The following is a 20,194-nucleotide window of genomic DNA, read 5'->3' on the forward strand; positions in this document are numbered from 1 at the left end:
TCTCTAAATAATATTGAAAGCTTTTTGAATAAATTAAACTGCGACTTTTATAATAGGGTAGTATAATAATTCACGCCAAAATATTCAAAATATAGTCAATATACTTGTATTTTACAAAAATATAATTTTTAAACCTTAGCTGCTAAAACTTTCAAATCATTTCAAATAATCCTCAGGGTATGAAATTATAGTTTTTTTTTTTAATTTTCATACTTGCAATGACAATGCATTGTTCTAAGAAACATCGACAATTTCAAGCAATATTTTGACTTCTTTTCAATAATCGTGAAATCCAACTAACCTGTTTAACCACTAACCCTTACATTGATTTTGACCAAAAATATTAACAACATCAAAATCTCTTTGTTACAGAAAACGCCGTTTGCTAAACCGGCAGGCGAGAAACTCGAACTCACCCAGTTTTTCAGGGAGTGGCAGCAAGCTCCCTTGCTGGAAACTTTCAAGGAGTTGCCTCCCATCGAGGCGACGGACCTCCAAAAACAACTGGAAACTTTCGAGAGTGACCTCAACGAGTTCGACAGTATCGTGCAAACTCTCTGTCAGAATTCACCGAATAACAATTGAGAGAACTGAACGTTAGAAGAGCTTTAGTCATTTCCGTTTTTGTTTTGTTTTAATTGGTTTCCATGCATTTTTACAATGTGCCCAAATTCGTGTAGGTTACGTGTATGCGGAGATATTACATTTACATTACTATAATCCCTATGTGATTGGAGCTTTTTTTGTGGGTGATTACGATCGTTTTAGGTCGGTGGTAATCGGCGTTGGCCGATGCGAGGAAACGTTAGAATTTTCAGTTAATACCATGCAAAGAATACCAAGACATGTTGCACCCTTATTTCAAAAGTAATACAACTCAAAAATGTTTTCTATTAAAATATGAATAATAAATAATTTAGAATTCAAACTTTTAACTTTTTCCTAAAAAGGTTGAAAATAATCTTTCAACACCGTTGTAAATAAGTTTATACAAGTTGTTGTTTTTTATTATTGCGACAAAATTCGGGAACTCTGACGAATCAAAGAAAATAGTTAATATGAACGTATGTATTCCGAAAAATTTTATATTTTGAACTTTAGGTTTGTAAAGTTGTAAGAAAAAAACGAGTTTTTTAAATTAAAAGTTTTTTGTTGAGAGTTCGGCAATTTCCAAAAAATATATCTAGATAAGATTAAATTTATTAAAATAAATGTTTAATGTTACAACGACATAAGTTTTGGTTCAGAAGTAAGAGTAATTTTTTTGGTTTTTCTCTGAGAACTAACAATTTTGTCCAGGCATTTGGGTTTTTATTTTTATTTCACTGGGGGGCAATAGTAGTAAAGATGTCATTAAAAATAGTTTTTTCCTTAATTTTTCTTTTTTACCACGTCAGTTTATTGTTTTCGCAGAAACCAAAACTTCTTCCAGTTTAGTTGTAGTAAATTTTTCTATCTTCTGTGAACCAAAAACGTTTTCCAGACATTGAATTTTTTGTTTGTTTAACGTAATCACCAGCAATTTTTTCCATGCATTTGGAGTAATTTTTGTTGTTGTTTTGAACCGACATATTCGTACCGGTATATGGGTCAATATTTTAGTTCTCGTGGGAAATAAGGGTAAAAAATTGGAGAAATTAAAATATTTTTCTACTGCCTGGAAAAGATATTTTGTCAATTGTATGGAGAAGTCAGTATTGTTAAGTCTACAAACCAAAATAAAACAATGATCACTATACCATTATCATTTTTCTTAATGTGACCTGAAAAAATAATAAACAGTTGGAAATATTCTTTAAATTAACTAATCCAAGAAATGTTAAATTACTAGTAAAGTTGTGAAAAAGAGGGTTTTTTCCGATACATTAGGTATCCCTGTATTTTTTCAATTCTAAATTTGTACTCGAAAAAACAGCAGTTAAATCTTCAGAAAAGTGTCTACTCAAATTAGTTTTGTTGCTTGCAACATTATCACATCAGGCTTTTATGTCCCATGGGAACCGAAATTTCCTTTAATCATTTCTGCGTATAAAGAATAAAAGTGGCTAACTGCATTTAAGTTAAATCTGGGAAGATCAAGTTTTACAATTTCATTTTGTACTGATTCTCTCATGCATAGTAAACTTTTCTTCGATATTATTAACAAATAATACCTGATTTTTTGAAAAGAATAGTTAAATGTAAAAAAAAATTAGGCTTTGGACGGCTGATTTTTAGTACTTTTGTTTCATAGAATAACCGACAACTTTTTTTAGGCATTTGGAGTGATGTTTTGGTTACATAATCAATATTTTGATTTTCTTATAATGAATAAGAACGAAGTGTATAAAATAGAATATTACTGCAGCTACCTGGAAAAGAGACAATATTTTATAAATTTTTTGTCAGAATCGTTAAATCTCCAAGTCTAAGTGGTCAAGTTGGAAGAAATAATGATTTTTTGATACATTTGATATCCTTGTATTTATTCGATTGAAAATTTTGTCTCGAGAAATTAAAAGTCCAATTTTCAAGAAAGTGTCTACAATGTACCAAATTTAACGAAATAGCAAACTTCTTACAAATTTACCACGTCAGTTTTTCATTTCCCAGGGAGTCAAATACTTTTTTCAGTTATTTATAGTTACTTTTTTCATCTTATGGGAACCAAAAACTTTTCCAAGTGGTTTTTAAGAATTACTCCATTTGGAGTAATTTTTTTAGTCCTTTTCTTAGAACTCTTCAGTTCTTTTGACTCTGCAAAACAAAAAGTGGATGAAATAAAATATTATTTGAACTGCCTGAACAACAGATAATAATTTGTCAATTTTCTGGATAAGTCAGAGTCGTTAAGTCTCCAAATCTAACTAAAAGAATTTTTTTCTTAATATGAGTCACTTTCTGTTAAATTTTGACTTACGGGTGGTAAAGTTGTAAGAATTTTTTTTTATAGCCTGCATTTTTTCCGATTGTAAATATTTTACTTTTTTGCCACCATTTACTTTTTTGCCCTGAATTTTGTATCATATTAAAAAAACATCGATGTATAAATAAGCATTACACGGTTTATCGTAAAAAACGAAACAATTCAAAATAAAATGTTTTGACGAGAATATGGACGCCGTTAAAATCAGAAAGAAACTATTATTAGTTATTATTACCACTTTTTCACGAATCAATTACAAAACAATATGCCCGACATCTCATCTGATCTTATTTTAATACGGTTTTGCTGAAATATAATTCAACATCGTTATTTTTGAAAGGAGGTTGCGACATTGTTCGTGTTCTTATATATGATTAAAACTGACAATTTTGGCGTTCATGTAGGCCGCATTGTCGGTTATTTCCGTGCCAAAATGACATGAGTGTTTGTGGTTTCTTGGTTGCTTGTTGGGATTTGTACTGTAGGGATAGCAGATTTTGTACGTTTTTTGGACTGTTTTCTACGTTTTGGACCGCTTACTATAAACTACTTTAACATGTAGGGTGTATCTAGGGTGTTTTTTCACTGATTCTGAATGTGTTTTTATAACTAACAGACACATGAGCGTTTGGTAACCAAAAATATGAACACCTTGTGTTTAAGACTGAATTAGGGGAGGAAAAACTTATAGGTGTAATTTTTTGTTTATAATATATTCTATATTTAATTTTAATAAGAGTGTATGGTATAGCCACTTTTTGGGCCTAAAAGTTAAAATAAAAATATAATTATTTTTTAAAGGAGAATTCATGTCGGATGCCAAATAAAACTGAAATTAACATTTTTAAATGTCCTTAGTTCTAGGCCCAAAAAGTTTATTATTATTAATTTCAACAAGTTTTCCTGGTATTTGAAGATTTACCAGTCTAGAAATGAGATTTATACTCTATGTACAGGGTTATGTTTGCTTCGCTATAAGTCGTGTGAATGTTCGTGTTGTGTACAGAGAGAGCTGGTTTATGAAAATAATTTTTTTATATTCTTATACAAAGGATTTAAAATTGTATTGTAATAACTGTATTTTGCTGTAGTTTCATTATGAAGCCAGTTTAAGGAAAGTGCTTACCATTTAAATTATGAGAAGTGGCTTATTTTTCCATTTTAACAGTACAATTCTCACTTGTTAGTTCTTAAAGAATCGGAAACTACTTTCAGGCATTTGAAGTGATTATAAATACAAATAAAAACTTGTTCCAGACACTTTCCTGGACTAATTTTTTGATTCCTTTGGTTTAAACTTAATTTTTTATTTTCTTTTAAATATTCATTCCTTCAACAACTAATCATTTTTTGGGATTCTAGCCCCTATCTACAAAATCAGTGTGGTTATATATGTAAACAGGGTATTCAGTCAGAAAATATGACTGAATGCGAAAAGGTTTTAAGACGACTAGCATTATTATATAATTCTTCAAAGACAAATTATTTTTGAGAAGTCTCCCTATTAGCAAAATACAACTATCAGCATCCTGTATAAGACCTTTGCTGTATGTTCCTTATCTTTTTTTTTGTTGTTGTCAACCCTGTACAACTTTCTTTCACTAGCCCCACTTTTTCCTCGTATGTTAGAGTATATTGTAGTGAATGTCTTAGTTAGCTTTAATATAAAACTACGGTTCGAATGCGCTTATTAGCATGTAATTTTTTGATAATTGTGATGTTATTTTAGGGGCGGTTTTGCGAATGTAAATTAGGAAATTTTTCGGCCAAATATTTAGAATAAAATATACCCTTAGTAAATTGGAAATAAAAAAAATATTCGCAAAACGGCTTTGAGAAAAAGTGGGGCGTATTGGAAGAATTAATTTATGCGTGGTTAGGTATTGTACCTTAAATATTATATATGAAAAAAAAGTTTTAAGCTGCGTTAATGTGTTTTTTGAAAATGGTAATATATTTTATAAATGCGGGGTGGATCCAGTAATTTTAATAATGATAATATTTAACTGACCTTCGCATAAAACGAAACAGGCATCATCATCATCATCGTGAAGTCACATGAATCCGTTCATTAAACAATTAAATTTGTTTACCACATTCTTTAAACGGCCGTGATTGCGCGCATAGTTTCAAAGGTTGATTTGTGTGCAACAACCTTTCCATATCCTACTTTATTTAAATTGTAAATGACATTGTTCGAGCGAGAGAGATGGAATTAGTTAATACGATTTGCATTCATACGTGGTTATATTACTCAAAATGTACATGACAGGCAATTTTCCCTTAAGAGGGAATTACAGAGTGTTCAAATTTTAACACTGTATCTCCTAAAGGAAGCCTAATTTAATATCCTGTATCACTGATTACTATATTTACTCCATTATTTACGGGTATAGATACGTATTTTATAATTATTCTCGAATCACGGGTATTTATTTTCAATATAACCTTGGTACGCGGCATGTGATTTGCATGAGGTGCCTGATTCGACCCCGTTTTTTAGAATTATCAGGAGAGTAAAGGTTTTCGTATATCGAAACATATCATAATCACCTTATTTTTGTTTTGCTCAATTTGTAATTCTTTTTTTTTTTTTTAATTTTGTATTAAGGAAAAAAATGTTCGTGGAGTATTACCATTGTTTAACTATTTATTATATTTTTTAGTTTTATGAAGATGGATGTTTGTTTAAAAAAAAATTGTGAAAAAAATAGGCTAAATCGCTTTTATTTTAATTTATAAAAAATACACTGTTTATTGAAATCATTGGTGTTTTATTGCTTATACTACAACACTATCTATTAATAAATAACACGTGCTTTTATCAAATAGTTATTTATGTGACAAGTGGGTAAAATGAGGAGCAGACTTAAAAAAGTAAATTTTCAGCAAACATCAAAAACTGGTGCTACGACTCGGTCTTACTTACCGAATTAGGACTTTTACCAAAAAATTAGGAAAATTTAGGATAAGTAAATACTAGAATGGCAGAATAGAAGAAGCAAAAGTAACTTTGGTATTTTAGAAAAACATGGACAAAATGCTATTTGCATGTCTATAGTGGACAAAATGCCTTTTGATTGTCATTTGGAAAAACTTTTTGGGTAAAATTACCACCAAAAAATGAAGAACTATTTTCTTTAAACAGTATTTTTATTTTTTAACAAACTCAAATGAAATTAACAACTTCCGTATCGTTATCATCAAATTCGATTTGAACGTCCAAAGTGATGTGAAATGATAGAAATTTGGTCAATAATGTTGCGCTACCTTTAGTTCAAAATGTGAAAATTTTGACAAATTGCGTTTTGCAACTCTGCTCCTCAAATAATCCTTTTTTTTATGAATGGGAAATATACGTACGGGTAACAAAACAAAATTTTTCTACTACCGAAGAAAACATTAAAAAAGTATCAAGTTACTTTACACACTAGTACCTAAAAACGTCAAATTACTTTATTTTACACTAGTGCGTAAAGACTTTTATGTTTTACCTATCTATTATTGATTTATAATACCTTAGAAACGGAATATGTTATGGTAGCAATAATACCTGCTATCACACCTAGGGCATTATAAGCGGGCATTATGATAATGCCCGGAAATTTTATTGTTTATCCAATATTCTCTTATAATAAAGAATAAACATCCATTTTATACAAAAAATAATGTTCTTTAAATACTAAAAATTAAACTTTATTTCCAAAATAAAAATTACAATTTTGAAATGTCCCGGAAAATGTAGCTGATCCCACTATAGAATGGTCGGTGTTTTTTGTGATGGTAGAGGTGGTAGCACTAACGCTATTTTGTATAGTTTGTAAATTGTCCATTAAAGAATTTTCAATAGTCGATACGGAATTAACTGAATTGGCAATCATTTTGGCTACTTTATTTTTGGATAAAATACTTTCTTCTATATATCCTTCAGCTACTGAAGAGCTTTTCCATTTCCCATGTTGTTTTAGCATTTCAAACCAAGCACCTGCCTCAACAAGTAAAGTTAACGATGTGCGACGCAAATAGTGGCCGGTATAAGCTTCTGCATTATCCAGTTTTAAAAATTTTGCGATCAATGTTGGGACGCTTTCTATGGTATTTTTTCCAACAGGTTGTACTGTACAGCGACTCTTTCTATAGGTAAGAAAGAATCTGGTCTTAATGCTGCGTACTTTTTTATTAAATTTAAAGCGCCTAAATCTTCTTCAATGATAGTAAAACTTTTTGAAGTTGAAGTTTTAGTTTCTGGTACCTTTATAACCAAGACCGTTCCTCTATCTTCAATATCATCAATGGTCATTTTGACCAACTCATCTCGTCTTAAACCTCCAAAAACACCCATTACCAATATGACTTTGTGTACCAAGTAGATATCATCAGGAGCCTTCTTAATAAATTTTATTATTTGTTCTCCTTCCAAAACTTTAGACTTCTTCGGGACATATCCTTTCGAATTAACTTTTAAAAAAGATATGAGACGATGGTATTGCGAAATGTCTATATTTTTATAGACCATTAACGTAGACCTTAGGGTAGAATACTTGGTCCAGAGAGAGTTCGGACTGTATTTTTCCGACTAAAAATATTAAAATTTGTTAAACATATGTACCTATTAAAATAAAATCAATAACTTACCAGTTCCTGAAAATATGCCATAAGAACGGTTTCGCTTATTTGAACAATTGCGTTGGCATCTTTTCAAATACCAAATATGCCATACTCCCGATCATACTGTTGCCTTGATTTAACTAGCAAAAGATTTTCGGTCGCTTTTATGACCTTTTCTCTTATATTTTGTGGAATTTCTTCCATTTTAAGCAAATATTTAAACAAAAAATTCCAACTGAGTAACTGACAGAAACATCAAAGTCAAACTTAAATAATCACTGCAAGTCACTTGATAAATTTCTGTAGGTAGGTATGTACGTACCGGTACAGGTAGACCCTATTTTTTAATTAATATTAAAATTATTTTTGTTCATAAAAATCAATTTTTAGGTAAAACATAAAGCATTGTATGCACCACGGGCATTGTTAGACTCTAATGCCCATCAGGCGGAAACCTAGCCTATTTCCATTTCTATTTTCACCTTCCGGGCATAATCGTCCTTACAATGCCCTTGATACATAAATAGCTATTTTTTATAAAAAATACACTATTTATTGAAATAATTGTTTTATTGCTTAAACTATACGAAGGTACAAAAAAGCACTTATGGATTGTACTCTTCCTATCAAAATCTAATTAGTTTCCATCTTTTCTTGGGCTTGTTCCTGTTTCTTTTCTTCTAATTTCTGTAGTTGCTCTAAAGTTAAAAGTGACACACCTAGTTGATCTTCTCTCGTGAATGGTTGGGCCATTTGTCTTAACCATCTTTTGGCTATCTACAATTACATGTAAAGATTATCAAAAAAATACGTTTTAAGCATATATGATTTAAAATAAAGTTAATATGGAAATTCAAAATATTTATTTCAATTGAAGAAAATCAGTAATAGTTCAGTAAATATAAGGTTGGAGCAGTACAATAGGCGCTAGGCTAAAATTACTTATCCATCATTTCCTGAATGGATATACTTATGTATAAGTTGTATACCTCTTTGAAGATGCTAATATAATTAGCGAAACACGTGTGGCTTTTTTTACTTTTAAAAGAAATGGTTTTTCCTCACTATACGTGACAGTGAAAAGATAAATAAAATAAACTTCTCAGTCTAAATTTTAGGCATAAAATCCATCCAAATAATAAAAAGCATGCCTCTAATGCCCTTTTACACTTCATACAACATTTTAACTGTATGAATGAACTTTTTATGATGCATGTTCATTCACACAGAAGGCTGAAATGAAATCCCTTCATTTCAACCTTAAACTTCTTAAAACTAAGCACTACAGTCTCCAGGATGAAGAATCCAGACAAAGCTAATATTTTTATACTTAATAAATGTGGACGACACGAATCTTTCACAGAAAAAAATGAAATGCCATGCCGAAGATGAACATCAATTGTAAACATGTTTTATTGTGATATAATTGAAATAATTTGCTATAACCTTCAAAGCATAACAACGAGATAAGACTTTATTGCGAATCTGAAATGTGCTCTTTAAATTTTATAAATGTAAGTTTAGGCCTAAAAAACTTTTATCTTTTATTATTATGTTATTTGATTACAAGGACAGAATCTAGACAAATTTTTGAAACCAAGCATTCAAACTCAATAAATAGGCACCAATAAATTTGCACCAAGCTTTTACTTTTTGAGATATGCCTTTTTATTTAAATTGTTGGAGTAATTTCTATACAGAAGGAGTAATACAGATTCAAGCAGTATCTAATGATTCATGCGTTGAAATGCTTACGATAGATCACAAAATACTGCTGCCTCAACCTGACCAATATTTAATTTATTATATAGTTGAACAAAGAAGGCGAACATGGCATCCCTTGTAATCTGCTGAAAGACAATTTTTTTACTTTTCATAATCTCTCAGTTTCAGACTGTTAACATTTTGTAAGAAAGAAGTTACACTAATTTCAACTAATGTTTCTACTATTTTGGCCAGTTACTGTGAAAAAAATCCTTCCATTAGTAAGTTTTTAATTCGTTTGAACACTATATAATTTTTTTTTCGTTGATACTCGTATTAAGAAAATCCAAGGTTAATCGGATCTGGGCGTGTAACACAAAATAACGGGTAATTTACTCATGGCGATATATCTAAAGGGTTATCAGATACATTTTATAATATTTTTAAATACATTTTTATGGAAACGTTCATAAAAAGTTTCTATATATATTTTAAGATATTAGAAAACTAAATACTGATTTAATATTGTTTCTTGTGACAAATCCTTTCTCACCTGCACGGCTTCCTCAGTAGACAAATTACACAAACTATCCTTCAAATGTTCCTGAATCCATTTGGGCAACTTGGACCTCTTGTCCGCCCTCGAAAACCTTTTATCCGCAAAAATCATAATACCGTAATCGGTTTTCCCTCTTATAGCTCGTCCGACGCATTGGGCCGCGTGTCTCATGGCGTCGAATGTAAGAAAATCATTCTCCCTGATCTAAAATCCGTAATTAATTAATCGTAAGATTAATTAATCAACAAATCCTTACTTGAAATTGATCTCTTAAGTAATCGAGTCTGGCCTTTAAAATTCTTGATTGAGTGTAAACGTAAGGAATTCCAAACATCAGTACCGCCCTTCCTAAATGATGATCGAAATCAATACCTTCTGATACTTTGCCCCGGGCTACTGATAAAAGAACTGCACCACGTCCTGATTCGCAAGCCTAAAATAAATTTAATATTAGATCTAGGCTGGAGTGCCCATATAATCTTGTCACCACATATATTACGTATAATGGATGAATATAATCAACACATTGTGGACCTTGAGGATGATTTTAAAGCTGCTTTACTTTAAAACCCATGGTGCTTATCCTCCTTAAGGATATTCAGAGGAAGAGTTACTTATACCATTTAATATGCAAACCCTTTTAATCAGAAGATAATATATCTTACAAGTGTTTTTATTTAAGTTACTCAACAATCAACTTGATTGTTCTGATCTATTAGACAAAATTAAATTTCTAGTATTTCTCGCTAATCATCACGTCAAAATGTATTATTCTCTTTATGTAGAGCTGGAACAAATAAATTACGGTTTTTATCCTATTTATTATATCATATTAGCAGAGATTTTGATATATTTAATACCTCCCTTACAGAAATTAAAAGGCACTATTTTAGATCTCTAACTACTCATGCCCTTACTGTTGATTATTCTAATATATTACTTTTAATTTCTTGTATTAAAATTACTCAAAGAATTGTCTGTCAAATTTATTGTACCTACTGTACACCTTTTTCGGCATCTTTATAGCAGTGACAGAAAGGTTTAATTGTTAAGCGGAGAATAAATAATTTATACAGTTAAGGAAGTTACTAGTTTTTGGGTATAAATGATGTATTTATTACTGTTTTTTTCTATGAGCTTTTTGTTTTTATTTTTATTTAATAAGTTACCTACTTGTAGGTTATACGTAAGAGCAGCTATATTAGACTAGGGCTGAAGCCTTTGAAAATGGTAAAAAGTGAAAAAGTTACATTAGAATGAAACCCTTTGGAAATGGAAAAAAACATAACATGAAAGAAAAAATAATTTACGGGCAGATGCTACAGAGTACACTAAACTACAAATCCTATGGAAAAAGGGTTTCTCGAGTTTTTCTCCTTTGTTCGCATTTTCTGAGAAAATTTACGATATTAATTTTTTTTCTACACCATAATAAAGTAGAAACTTCAACCAACAAAAAGCCCACCGAATTCTTTGAAAAAACCTAATATTTTTACGGAAGGATTTTCGAGTGCAAATGAGGGTACTTTTTCGATACGTCAAAATGGGATGAAAAATTATATATTTTAAATCAAAAACATTACAGTGAGTTTGGGACATAAAAAGGTAAGTTTTCATCAAATTTCATAGTTTTTTGTTTGCAAAAAATCAAAATGAAAAACCAAAAACTGGTTACTTACAAAAAATTTTGAGGTAATGTGAAAAAAGTTAAAGTAGATCTCTTTATTGCCTACAACTTTGCTATTTAACTCTTTTTTAAAAGACAAAACTACGAGATCTATCGCAGTTTTGCCGGAAATCGAGTTAAAGCACTTTTGACCCTTTAATGCCCACCCTATACCCTATTAGCTGAGTCCCTTGCAAGCGAGTTTCTGATGATTTCCTATTATCTTTTATAAACTACGAAATATAAGATTCTGGTTTACCTTAATATAATACATCAATGCAAAACTAGTTTCCGCAGAGTCCTGAGTTTCAATAAACAGCAATTTGTATCGCTGTAAACTATCTATGACACCTTGGTCGTACCAGGCAGCAACAACTGACTCTAAGTATAAATAGGAGGTGAAGAAACATACTATGCCATCAGGAACATTGGCAGCTACCTAAAAAATAATTTAATATTTTGCCCTTTATTCTTCATTTTTGTAAAATAAACAAAGATGTCGGGATTTTTTTACCTCAACTAGAAGTTGTCCATAATTACGTATCACGGCATTATCTTCTCTGGTTTCGAACTTTGAGGAGATGGCCACCTGATCATTACCTTTGGAAACAATCTAAAAAATGTCGTTTGAATAATTTAATTTAAATTCGAGGTACTGCAGTACCATTGGAAGTAAACAGGGTCTAGCCAGGGTCATCGTAAACGAAGACATCACTACCGGATGAAAATTTAAAATTTTCGGGTACATATCCAAAGGCGATAACGTTCCAGACGTTATCACTACAGTTTGGAACCTATCGAAGACTGGTTTGATGGCTATTGATGAATCTAGACAGCTAAATAAGAAGAAAATACTATAGCAAAAAAAAAGAAATAAAAACATTCCTTTCACAAAATTTATCCACTAGGTTGAAAAACAGACGCTTTTAAAGATTATTAAAATAAATAATCTTAGTTGCTATATTTGTCAGCGTAAAATTTTACTTGTTTTTCAGTTTATTGTTCCCTGAAGACAGTGTTGCAGCTTTGACTATGCGAAACCGGCAGCAGTATAGAGTATAATTTGCGTTTTTTAAGACCTACATTTGTTTAAACATTAATCAACTACCAAAACATGTATACCTAGAAGAATCTATAAAAGAAACATTATTTTGCTCTTTAACTACTGACTATAAAAAATTGTGGTTTGTAATATATTTTTTGTTACTTCTGTATTATTAATGTAATTATAAGAACTTTTATTCAAACCTAATATTACAGCTCAAAATTTAAATGAATAATGAATTTCTATTTAAGATAGCTCAAGACATTGCACAGACCCACGCATTTTAGATTTGCGTTGATAAAGTGCTTTTATTTTGTTGTTTTTTTTTTCCTTAAGACCATGTCACTAACAACACCTCAACTTACCTAAAATGAAGTATTGGATTAGATACAGTGGGAGTTTTATCATCGAACGGCTCTACGATAATGGTAAAACCCTTGGTGTACGTAGATACCAGCGTTGCCAAATGCGTGATTAGCGTCAAAGGACCGAACTCTGTCATATCGGTGATTTCTAAGGTGCGCAAAAGGGATGCCAAGCGTTCTGCGCAGAATCGCAGAGGTTTTCGCTCTATGCACACTTTTTGTTGGACATCCTTGAGAAAACCAACTGGAGATTCTTGAACGACGTGTTGTACCCGTAACCTAAAATGGATTTAGATAAACATAACACACAAGTTTATCACAAACGTTGCTAAAAGTACCTAAGTAGAAAAAAAAAATTATAATAAGACACGTGAAAAGAGAAAGATGGCATTGTTTGGGTCAAAGAAACCCACGAAACAATGGTGTAACTATACCTACGATTTCTATAGGATATTGACGACGCAATCCCCATATATGAGTTTTTGTAGCTTTTGTATTTCTTTACAGTAATCTCTAAAAATGGATTCCAAGTAATGGAGAATAAATAAATAATAAGAGATCCACAGAGCAAATATTTAACCTTAAAAAAGAAATATTGTTTGACTTTAGAAATTTTTTTTAAACTTATAGGCTGCAGTTAATTTTTTGTTTACTTGGTTTTCAAATTTTAATTGGTTATTCATTAAATTTTATCAAATCGATACCTTGTTTTCAAGTATTCCACAAATCTCTTTAAGAAACCAATAAAATGTTCAGCATTTCTAATATTTCCTGGCACAACCTCCTGGAGCACTTCATCAGGCAATACTGGATTTGAAAGGATCATATCCGTTTCTCTGGCCACACTGGCATCTCTCAAACCCTCCACAAGCCTTTGGTACTCTTCCTGAAGCTTCCTGCTATCTTCGTCCCTCATCCTATTAATTAATTATTATTAAAATTTAAACTTTAACTACACCATACTTTCTTACTCTGAAACATGTTTTTCTAATGTACCAATGTTAGCAGTCGCTCTCTCAATGATTCTTCTATGTATTTTGACGCTCATTGAGTCAATACAGACATTATCAATGTTATGAGCTTCATCGAATATTACTACGGACTCTTTTGCCAGCTCTTTTGAGACCACATCGGCAATTTTAGGATCCAGGAGGTAGTGGTAACTATAGACCACAATATTTGCATGGACTATCTAAAAAAAAATTTATTATACCAGAATGGCATCTTGTATAAGTAACTTACAGCAAACCTAGACAAAAAATAGGGGCACCAATTTCTATCTCTCCCATATTGTTTTATTTCATCTAATCCATAAACACCATAAGGTAAATTACTCTCCTTGCCATCTAAAGCAAACCCTTCATAATATTGGCATACTGGTGTGGTGTCATCTATGTTATGTCTTTCTCTCACATAACTTGCTGTAAGACTGTGGCATTTGCCATCTACAATTTTTCCTTCTCTTTCTGCACTTACCTAGAAAATATTTTACAATAAGTTGTTCCTCTTTATAACTTAAAAACAGAACCATACTTGGGGATGTATACACATATTTTTTCTGGAGCTAAGGACTAGTCCAACCAAGCTCGGGTACTGTCCATCCAGTTTTTCATAATAATCCAGTAACTTTTTCAGTTCTTCCATGACTTTTTCAATTTCTGGAACTGTTCTAGAGCAATATATTAACTTCCTAACACTGTGAGGGTTTTCTATCATATATGCCACTATGAGGGATAGTAAAGTGGTTGTTTTTCCAGTGCCAGAAGGCATCTCAAGCAGTCCATGGCCCTGAAATAGAGATTCTTGATGAGAAGAAAAATTAGCATTCAAAAATATGATTGCCTTTTTTTGCTAATCTTAAGCAAGTTTGTCCAAATGAAAATGTAATAAGGGTTTTGTATTAATAAGGTACTTATATGTGTGCCAAAAAATATTTATAGGGTGCATATAAAATTAATATCACTCAGTTCGTTAATATAAAGTAAAAATATGATCAGTCCTAAAACAGAGTGTGAAGAAACCTGTGGGGAGTTCCACGGGTTTTACAGCTCTCCATCAAGGAAGAAACCCATACCTTTCCAGGTTTAATAGCAGAATTTTGTGGCCCACACAATCAAAGTCACTAGAGAGATCAAAGAAAACCTCTGCCAATGCACTATCCATGTTTTTTTTTAATATATCCAACTTTTTTTTAAAAATGGAACATGAGAACCACCTTCAAGCCAAGAATCAATGCCAACAACCTTAGAACATTGAATACACATTCAATGTTCTAAGCCAACATTTAATAGTTTGGAGGTTGTTAAAACACAAACGTTCTGAAGCGGATGGTAGATTCTGTGTAAACCTATTTGCTATATTGCAATAAAAAGTATTTAGGTTGTAGTAAATTTTGCTGTTATGAATTCCTGAAAAAAATAATTAACTGGTGTAGTAATTCTTCAATATTATTTCGTTTCATTCTGTATAATATAAAAAGATCTATAAATTGTATCCTTATTTTTATATAAAAATATAAAATGCAAAACTTATTTTGCAACTTTTTATGTCTTTAAATTTGTACATTTTATTTATGAATACTCCATTATTCTATTGTCTTCTAACTTTACATAAAGCTGGTACTAAGTAAAAGAACACTAATGGTATTTTTGTGTTGGGCACTGTTTCAAGCTCTTATAAGGTTCCATTCAGGTTGCTAAATAGATCTTTTTATATTTTACCTAAGATAATTATTTATATTTGAAAATTACTTGAGATGCAGAATTTTTTTTTGGAGTTTGTAAAAGTTTCATTTTGTGCTTTTGCTGTTCCAAATGAGATGTTCCTTCTTGACCTGGGGGCTGATAACAGGAAGAAAGCCTTGTCAATATGTTATTAATAATATCCCCTTGAAGCAGCTTGACTCAGTCAAGAATTTGGGTGTCATTTTGAATCCAAGTTTTACTTTCTCCCAACACCTTGAACACAGTATACAGATAATAAGCTGCTAGGACTTCAAAAAATCTTACAAACACTTTAATAATCAGTGATTATTAAGACACTATATAAGAAGTTTACAAAGTAGTAAACATTATTTAATATTATAATTTAATAAAATGCCATAATTTCTAACCTACTCAGCTAAAACTAATTTAATCAAACCCTCTCAGTTAGGATGCAGATCATTCAAGAAAAAAATCATGTGTAGTGTAACAAGTCTTATTTTCACATTGATTTAAAATGATACCTTTTTTTAGTGTTATTTAAGAGTAATAGGTTTCATTTTCTGATTGTACAGATTTCAAAAGTGATAAGATTTCAATAAGCATAAATATGTTGCTCTATTATATACTTGAGGAGCAGAATTGCAAAACGCAGTTTGTCCAAATTTTCACATTTTGAACTAAAGGTGGCGCAACATTATTTAACCGAATTTCTATTATTTCACATCATTTTGGACGTTCAAATCGAATTTTGTACCATTTGAAATATATTGCGAAAATCCCCTAGACATGCAAAATGCATTTAGTCCATCACCTTTAGACAAACAAAAAGTATTTTGTCCACAAGACAAGCAAATCGCGTTTGGTCCAGATGTAATGTTTGTTTCATAACCTAATTTCTGTCGGTGTGGTTTTAGTTTATGTACAAGTATTTTGTGTTTGTTTCATAACTTTTTCGTGAAGTTTAAATCACAATGGAGTCTGTAGATGGTAAGCACATTGTTGGTGATAGTGACCGGGGTAGCCGAAAGCGACAAATTAATTTAACAACTAGGGAAAGAAAAAAATAAGTGAGGTATGAATTTATGTGAGTTGAGAAGATGTAATTAAACTTCGAGAAGTTTTTTATAGAAAATCCAATAAAACCATTCAAGATGGAATTTTAGTCAGTTACATTACTTTAGATATACCTAAACGAAAAACTGTTATATACATTTATTTTTATTTAAAAAAAATATGGATTTGAATTTTTTTTTACCTAATTACCTATTAAAATTAAATCTTTTTTTAGTTTAAATGTTTCACCAAATTTTTTTTTAGGTTTTGTTAAGCAACAAAAAATTGCAGGTTTGTCAGAGGTTTATAAATGCTGTTTACAATGTTGGTCAGAGGAGGGTGAATACCATTTGCAGGAACGTGCAAAGTGGGGAAACAGTTTTAACAGAAAAAAGGGGAGGAGATGCACTTTTAAGTTTGTGGATAAACTGAGTGCTGCAAGATCTTTTATTAGTCAGTTACAAGGAAAGGAAAGCCACTATGGAAGAAAAAAGTCTCGACGGATTTATGTATCATCAGAATACAACATTTCCATACTTTGGCAATTATATAACAAAAAAGCACCTGAAAGTAAATTACAAATATTTCAGCCGGGTGTTTAGTAAATACTATAATATAGGATTCGGTAGTCCCGCTACTGATGTCTGTAGCTACTGCGTTAGAACACAAACCAGAATTGGTATGTCTCAAATTGCTACACAAAAACAAAAGTTATCTACTGAACTAAAAGTGCATAAATTCCGTGCATCACATTTTCATAAATTAATGAAATTTGAAGATCCCAATACCATTTCATATTGCTTTGATCTGCAACAAGTTTAGGTATTACCCAAGGTCCCTATTCAGGAGGCATTTTACGCCCAACAGCTGTCAATATACTTTTTTAAATAATAAATAATAAACTTCCACTAGAAATAAGACAACTTAAGACTGAAAAAAGCCTACGTACAAGGACGAAAATATTTCTTGCTAGTAAAGCGTGCTATAGTTTAAGTGAATTTTTTAATGATTAGCATTTAAGTATTTTTCAAAGTTTTATATAATTTTATTTCATTTTAAATTAGGTTCTTGTTTTTATTCCTTTAATGTACAGTCTATTGGCTTTGTCTACAACTTCTATGTTTATATTGACAATAAAGCATTTTTGAGTTTGCATTACCAAACTTAATTGTAAAGACCCAGTATTCTATACGTGGATGGATCACCAAGCAGATAGAGGGGCGACTGAGATATCTTCCGCTCTTATCGATTTCTTGAAAAAAACTTACATTTCCAGACAATGCGACGAAAATCCGTTTTTTTGCAGATGGGTGTGGAGGACAAAATAAAAATAAATAAATGTTGTGCATGCTTTAATGTTTTGGCTTCAAACGTTTTTCATGTGAGCAGATTAGGGACATAGAAATTATATTTCCAATTAGAGGTCACTCTTATCTCCCCGCCGATCGTATCTTTGGACGCATTGAAAAAAGCTTAGGGTCTCATAGTATTATAAAAAACTCCAGATCAATATTGGGATATCTACACCAAGGTGGGTGGTGTACAAAAACTTGGAACTGACTTGACATAAAAAAACTTTTGCTGCATCTGAAAAAAGTGACTGGCATTCATTCTTGTCGAAGACTTTTGTTAAAGAAAAAAAGTTCCACCCATAATATTTAGCTGAAAACTGAGTTACTATATCGCAATTCAGATGAGACAAAAAAGTTTCAATCACTCCTAAAACCACGAGCAAGATTCGATCAAATAGAATGGCAGGAATTAGGTTTGGGTCATAAAATAAAGGGAAAAAAAGTAGATAGTTTGAAAAAATTATTGGCATCATTATCTGGAGAAAACTGGAATCAGGATCCAGAATTGGAAGGGTTAGTTCCAATTTTAGAAGGCCAGTGTGAGGTTGAAACCAATGTTGAAGAAAGTGAGGACTGTGACTGTAACTATATGAAAGATGTTAGTTTCATTTGAGTTTGTTAAAAAATAAAAATACTGCTTAAAGAAAATGGTTCTTCATTTTTTGCTTTGTTCTTCATTTGACAAACCAGAGTGGTGACAAGGCAGTATGGCTAGACTTCCTCGTCATCGTACGGTACCTTATGAAAAAACTAAAAATTAGATATTTTTTCCCATTTTTTTAGGTTAAATATTAAATGTTCTCTAATAATTTATTCAGATAATTTACAATATTAGCTCTAAAATACAATAATCAAACTAAATAACACATTACAATTTGAGCCTTTTAAACTTTCTAAAATTCTTGCACCTAGATTGCAAGCAATCAGTGTGTGCAAAATCCAAGAGGGTTAAATTAGTTTGTAAAATAAAAAGCACATCAGGTTTGCCAGATAATATGCTCTTATGATGTCAGACCTGGATCTAACCTATAGGTATTAATTTCTTATAAAACAGTCAGTTCTGTTAACAGAATAGCTCTACTTTGATTTGATTTCCAAATAACTTGTTTTTTTTTTATTTACAGCAATCATTTTGGGATGGTACTTGCCCCTCTAATGAGTACTTATCTTATAATCATTAGATTAAGCTGAGTTAAGTAGAGTTCATTATTAGTAGTTCAGTATTATAGCTAGTACTTGGGATTACTGGTAAGGTAATTGTTAATATATACTTTAAATGTTATATACCTTGGCAAATAAATACAGTTTAAAATTTAATAAAACAGATATTTCTATATTAAGTAAGAGCTGAAGTAAAGCTTGCGAACAGATTTGGCATGAAAAAGTAAGGTTTTACAAAAAAGGCACATGGTTTCAGTTTATTTATGGCTCTAAAGGAAAAGGGCAGCTGAACCCTCTTAGGCCTTACCTTGGCATCCAGAGCCTTTTTAAGCTCACACATATAGGCATATTGTTCCGGGTATATGTATTCATAAGGAAAATATACTATAAGGCCGTCCACACTTAACCTAAAAATTATATTTTTAGTGAATAAATAAGGTACCTGCTATTATTTTTTAGATTTACCTCATTTTTGACACTACTGCTTTTTAAAAATTTCACAACATGCCTTTTTTACTATTTTTTTTTTCGATAAAGTTTTAATTATTATGAAAATATCAAAATTAGGGTTTTTGTTTATGACGTTTAAAATCGTGTTTATATTTTGATTTTCAAATTAACCCCTTTTTCTCCTTCTTCACTTCGCATTTCCTTGATTGTTGGGAAGAAAGATGGCCTTTAGCAAGTTAGCCATATCTAATGACGTAATTGAAATATAATTACGTGGATTACACTGAATGTATATTTTTAATTAAATTTATTTCATTTTAATATAGTTTTTTTGCTTCGTTCGTATTTTGGTTTTTTTCGGACATCTAATTTTCTCCAGGATCCCGAGATTTTCGTAATCGGAATACCAGGATTGAAATCCTTAATTTGTACCTATTATGTTATTGCTGATGCAAAGCGATATTGGTCAAATGTTGCAAGATCTGGAAGCTAAATTGCTCGGAAATTCTGCAAAAATGGAAAAAACTCTAAATGGAAGATTCTCATAAATAAAAAATAATAAAAGCGTAGTCCTAAGGGTCGAGGCTACTTATAAAAGGGTTTTAGGATATTTTAATATAT

The 20,194-nt window shown here is 31.1% G+C and overlaps 2 protein-coding genes across 3 annotated transcripts in view; one reads left to right on the forward strand and one right to left on the reverse strand.

Moving 5' to 3' along the window:
* Positions 1-5,668, forward strand: part of LOC126739990 (autophagy-related protein 13 homolog) — a 66,066-nt gene extending 60,398 nt beyond the window's left edge. For both annotated transcript variants that reach the window (XM_050445834.1, XM_050445832.1), the window contains exon 5: positions 373-5,668. In XM_050445834.1, coding sequence (XP_050301791.1) covers positions 373-585 — 213 coding nt within the window. In that variant the 3' untranslated portion in view covers positions 586-5,668. The remainder of the gene's footprint in view (positions 1-372) is intronic.
* Positions 5,669-8,064: 2,396 nt separating this feature from the next.
* Positions 8,065-19,755, reverse strand: LOC126739947 (general transcription and DNA repair factor IIH helicase subunit XPD). Its single transcript, XM_050445780.1, has 13 exons — positions 19,589-19,755; positions 19,431-19,530; positions 14,386-14,640; positions 14,095-14,328; positions 13,824-14,044; positions 13,557-13,769; positions 12,853-13,131; positions 12,107-12,278; positions 11,957-12,055; positions 11,702-11,881; positions 10,033-10,209; positions 9,771-9,980; positions 8,065-8,290 (listed from the first exon to the last, which is right to left on the reverse strand). The coding sequence occupies exons 1-13, from the start codon at positions 19,591-19,593 to the stop codon at positions 8,147-8,149; spliced, it is 2,289 nt and encodes a 762-aa protein (XP_050301737.1). The 5' UTR covers positions 19,594-19,755; the 3' UTR covers positions 8,065-8,146.
* Positions 19,756-20,194: the final 439 nt, after the last annotated feature.

This window comes from Anthonomus grandis, chromosome 8 (genome assembly GCF_022605725.1).
Source record: "Anthonomus grandis grandis chromosome 8, icAntGran1.3, whole genome shotgun sequence".
NCBI lineage: Eukaryota > Metazoa > Arthropoda > Insecta > Coleoptera > Curculionidae > Anthonomus > Anthonomus grandis.

Excerpts from the sequence above, each read along its gene's own strand:
- LOC126739947 (XM_050445780.1), bottom strand. Across the intron at positions 12,279-12,852 it reads AATCCAATACTTCATTTTAG|CTGTCTAGATTCATCAATAG; the intron begins GTAAGTTGAGGT and ends CTTCTTATTTAG. Across the intron at positions 8,291-9,770 it reads CTACTGAGGAAGCCGTGCAG|ATAGCCAAAAGATGGTTAAG; the intron begins GTGAGAAAGGAT and ends ATGTAATTGTAG.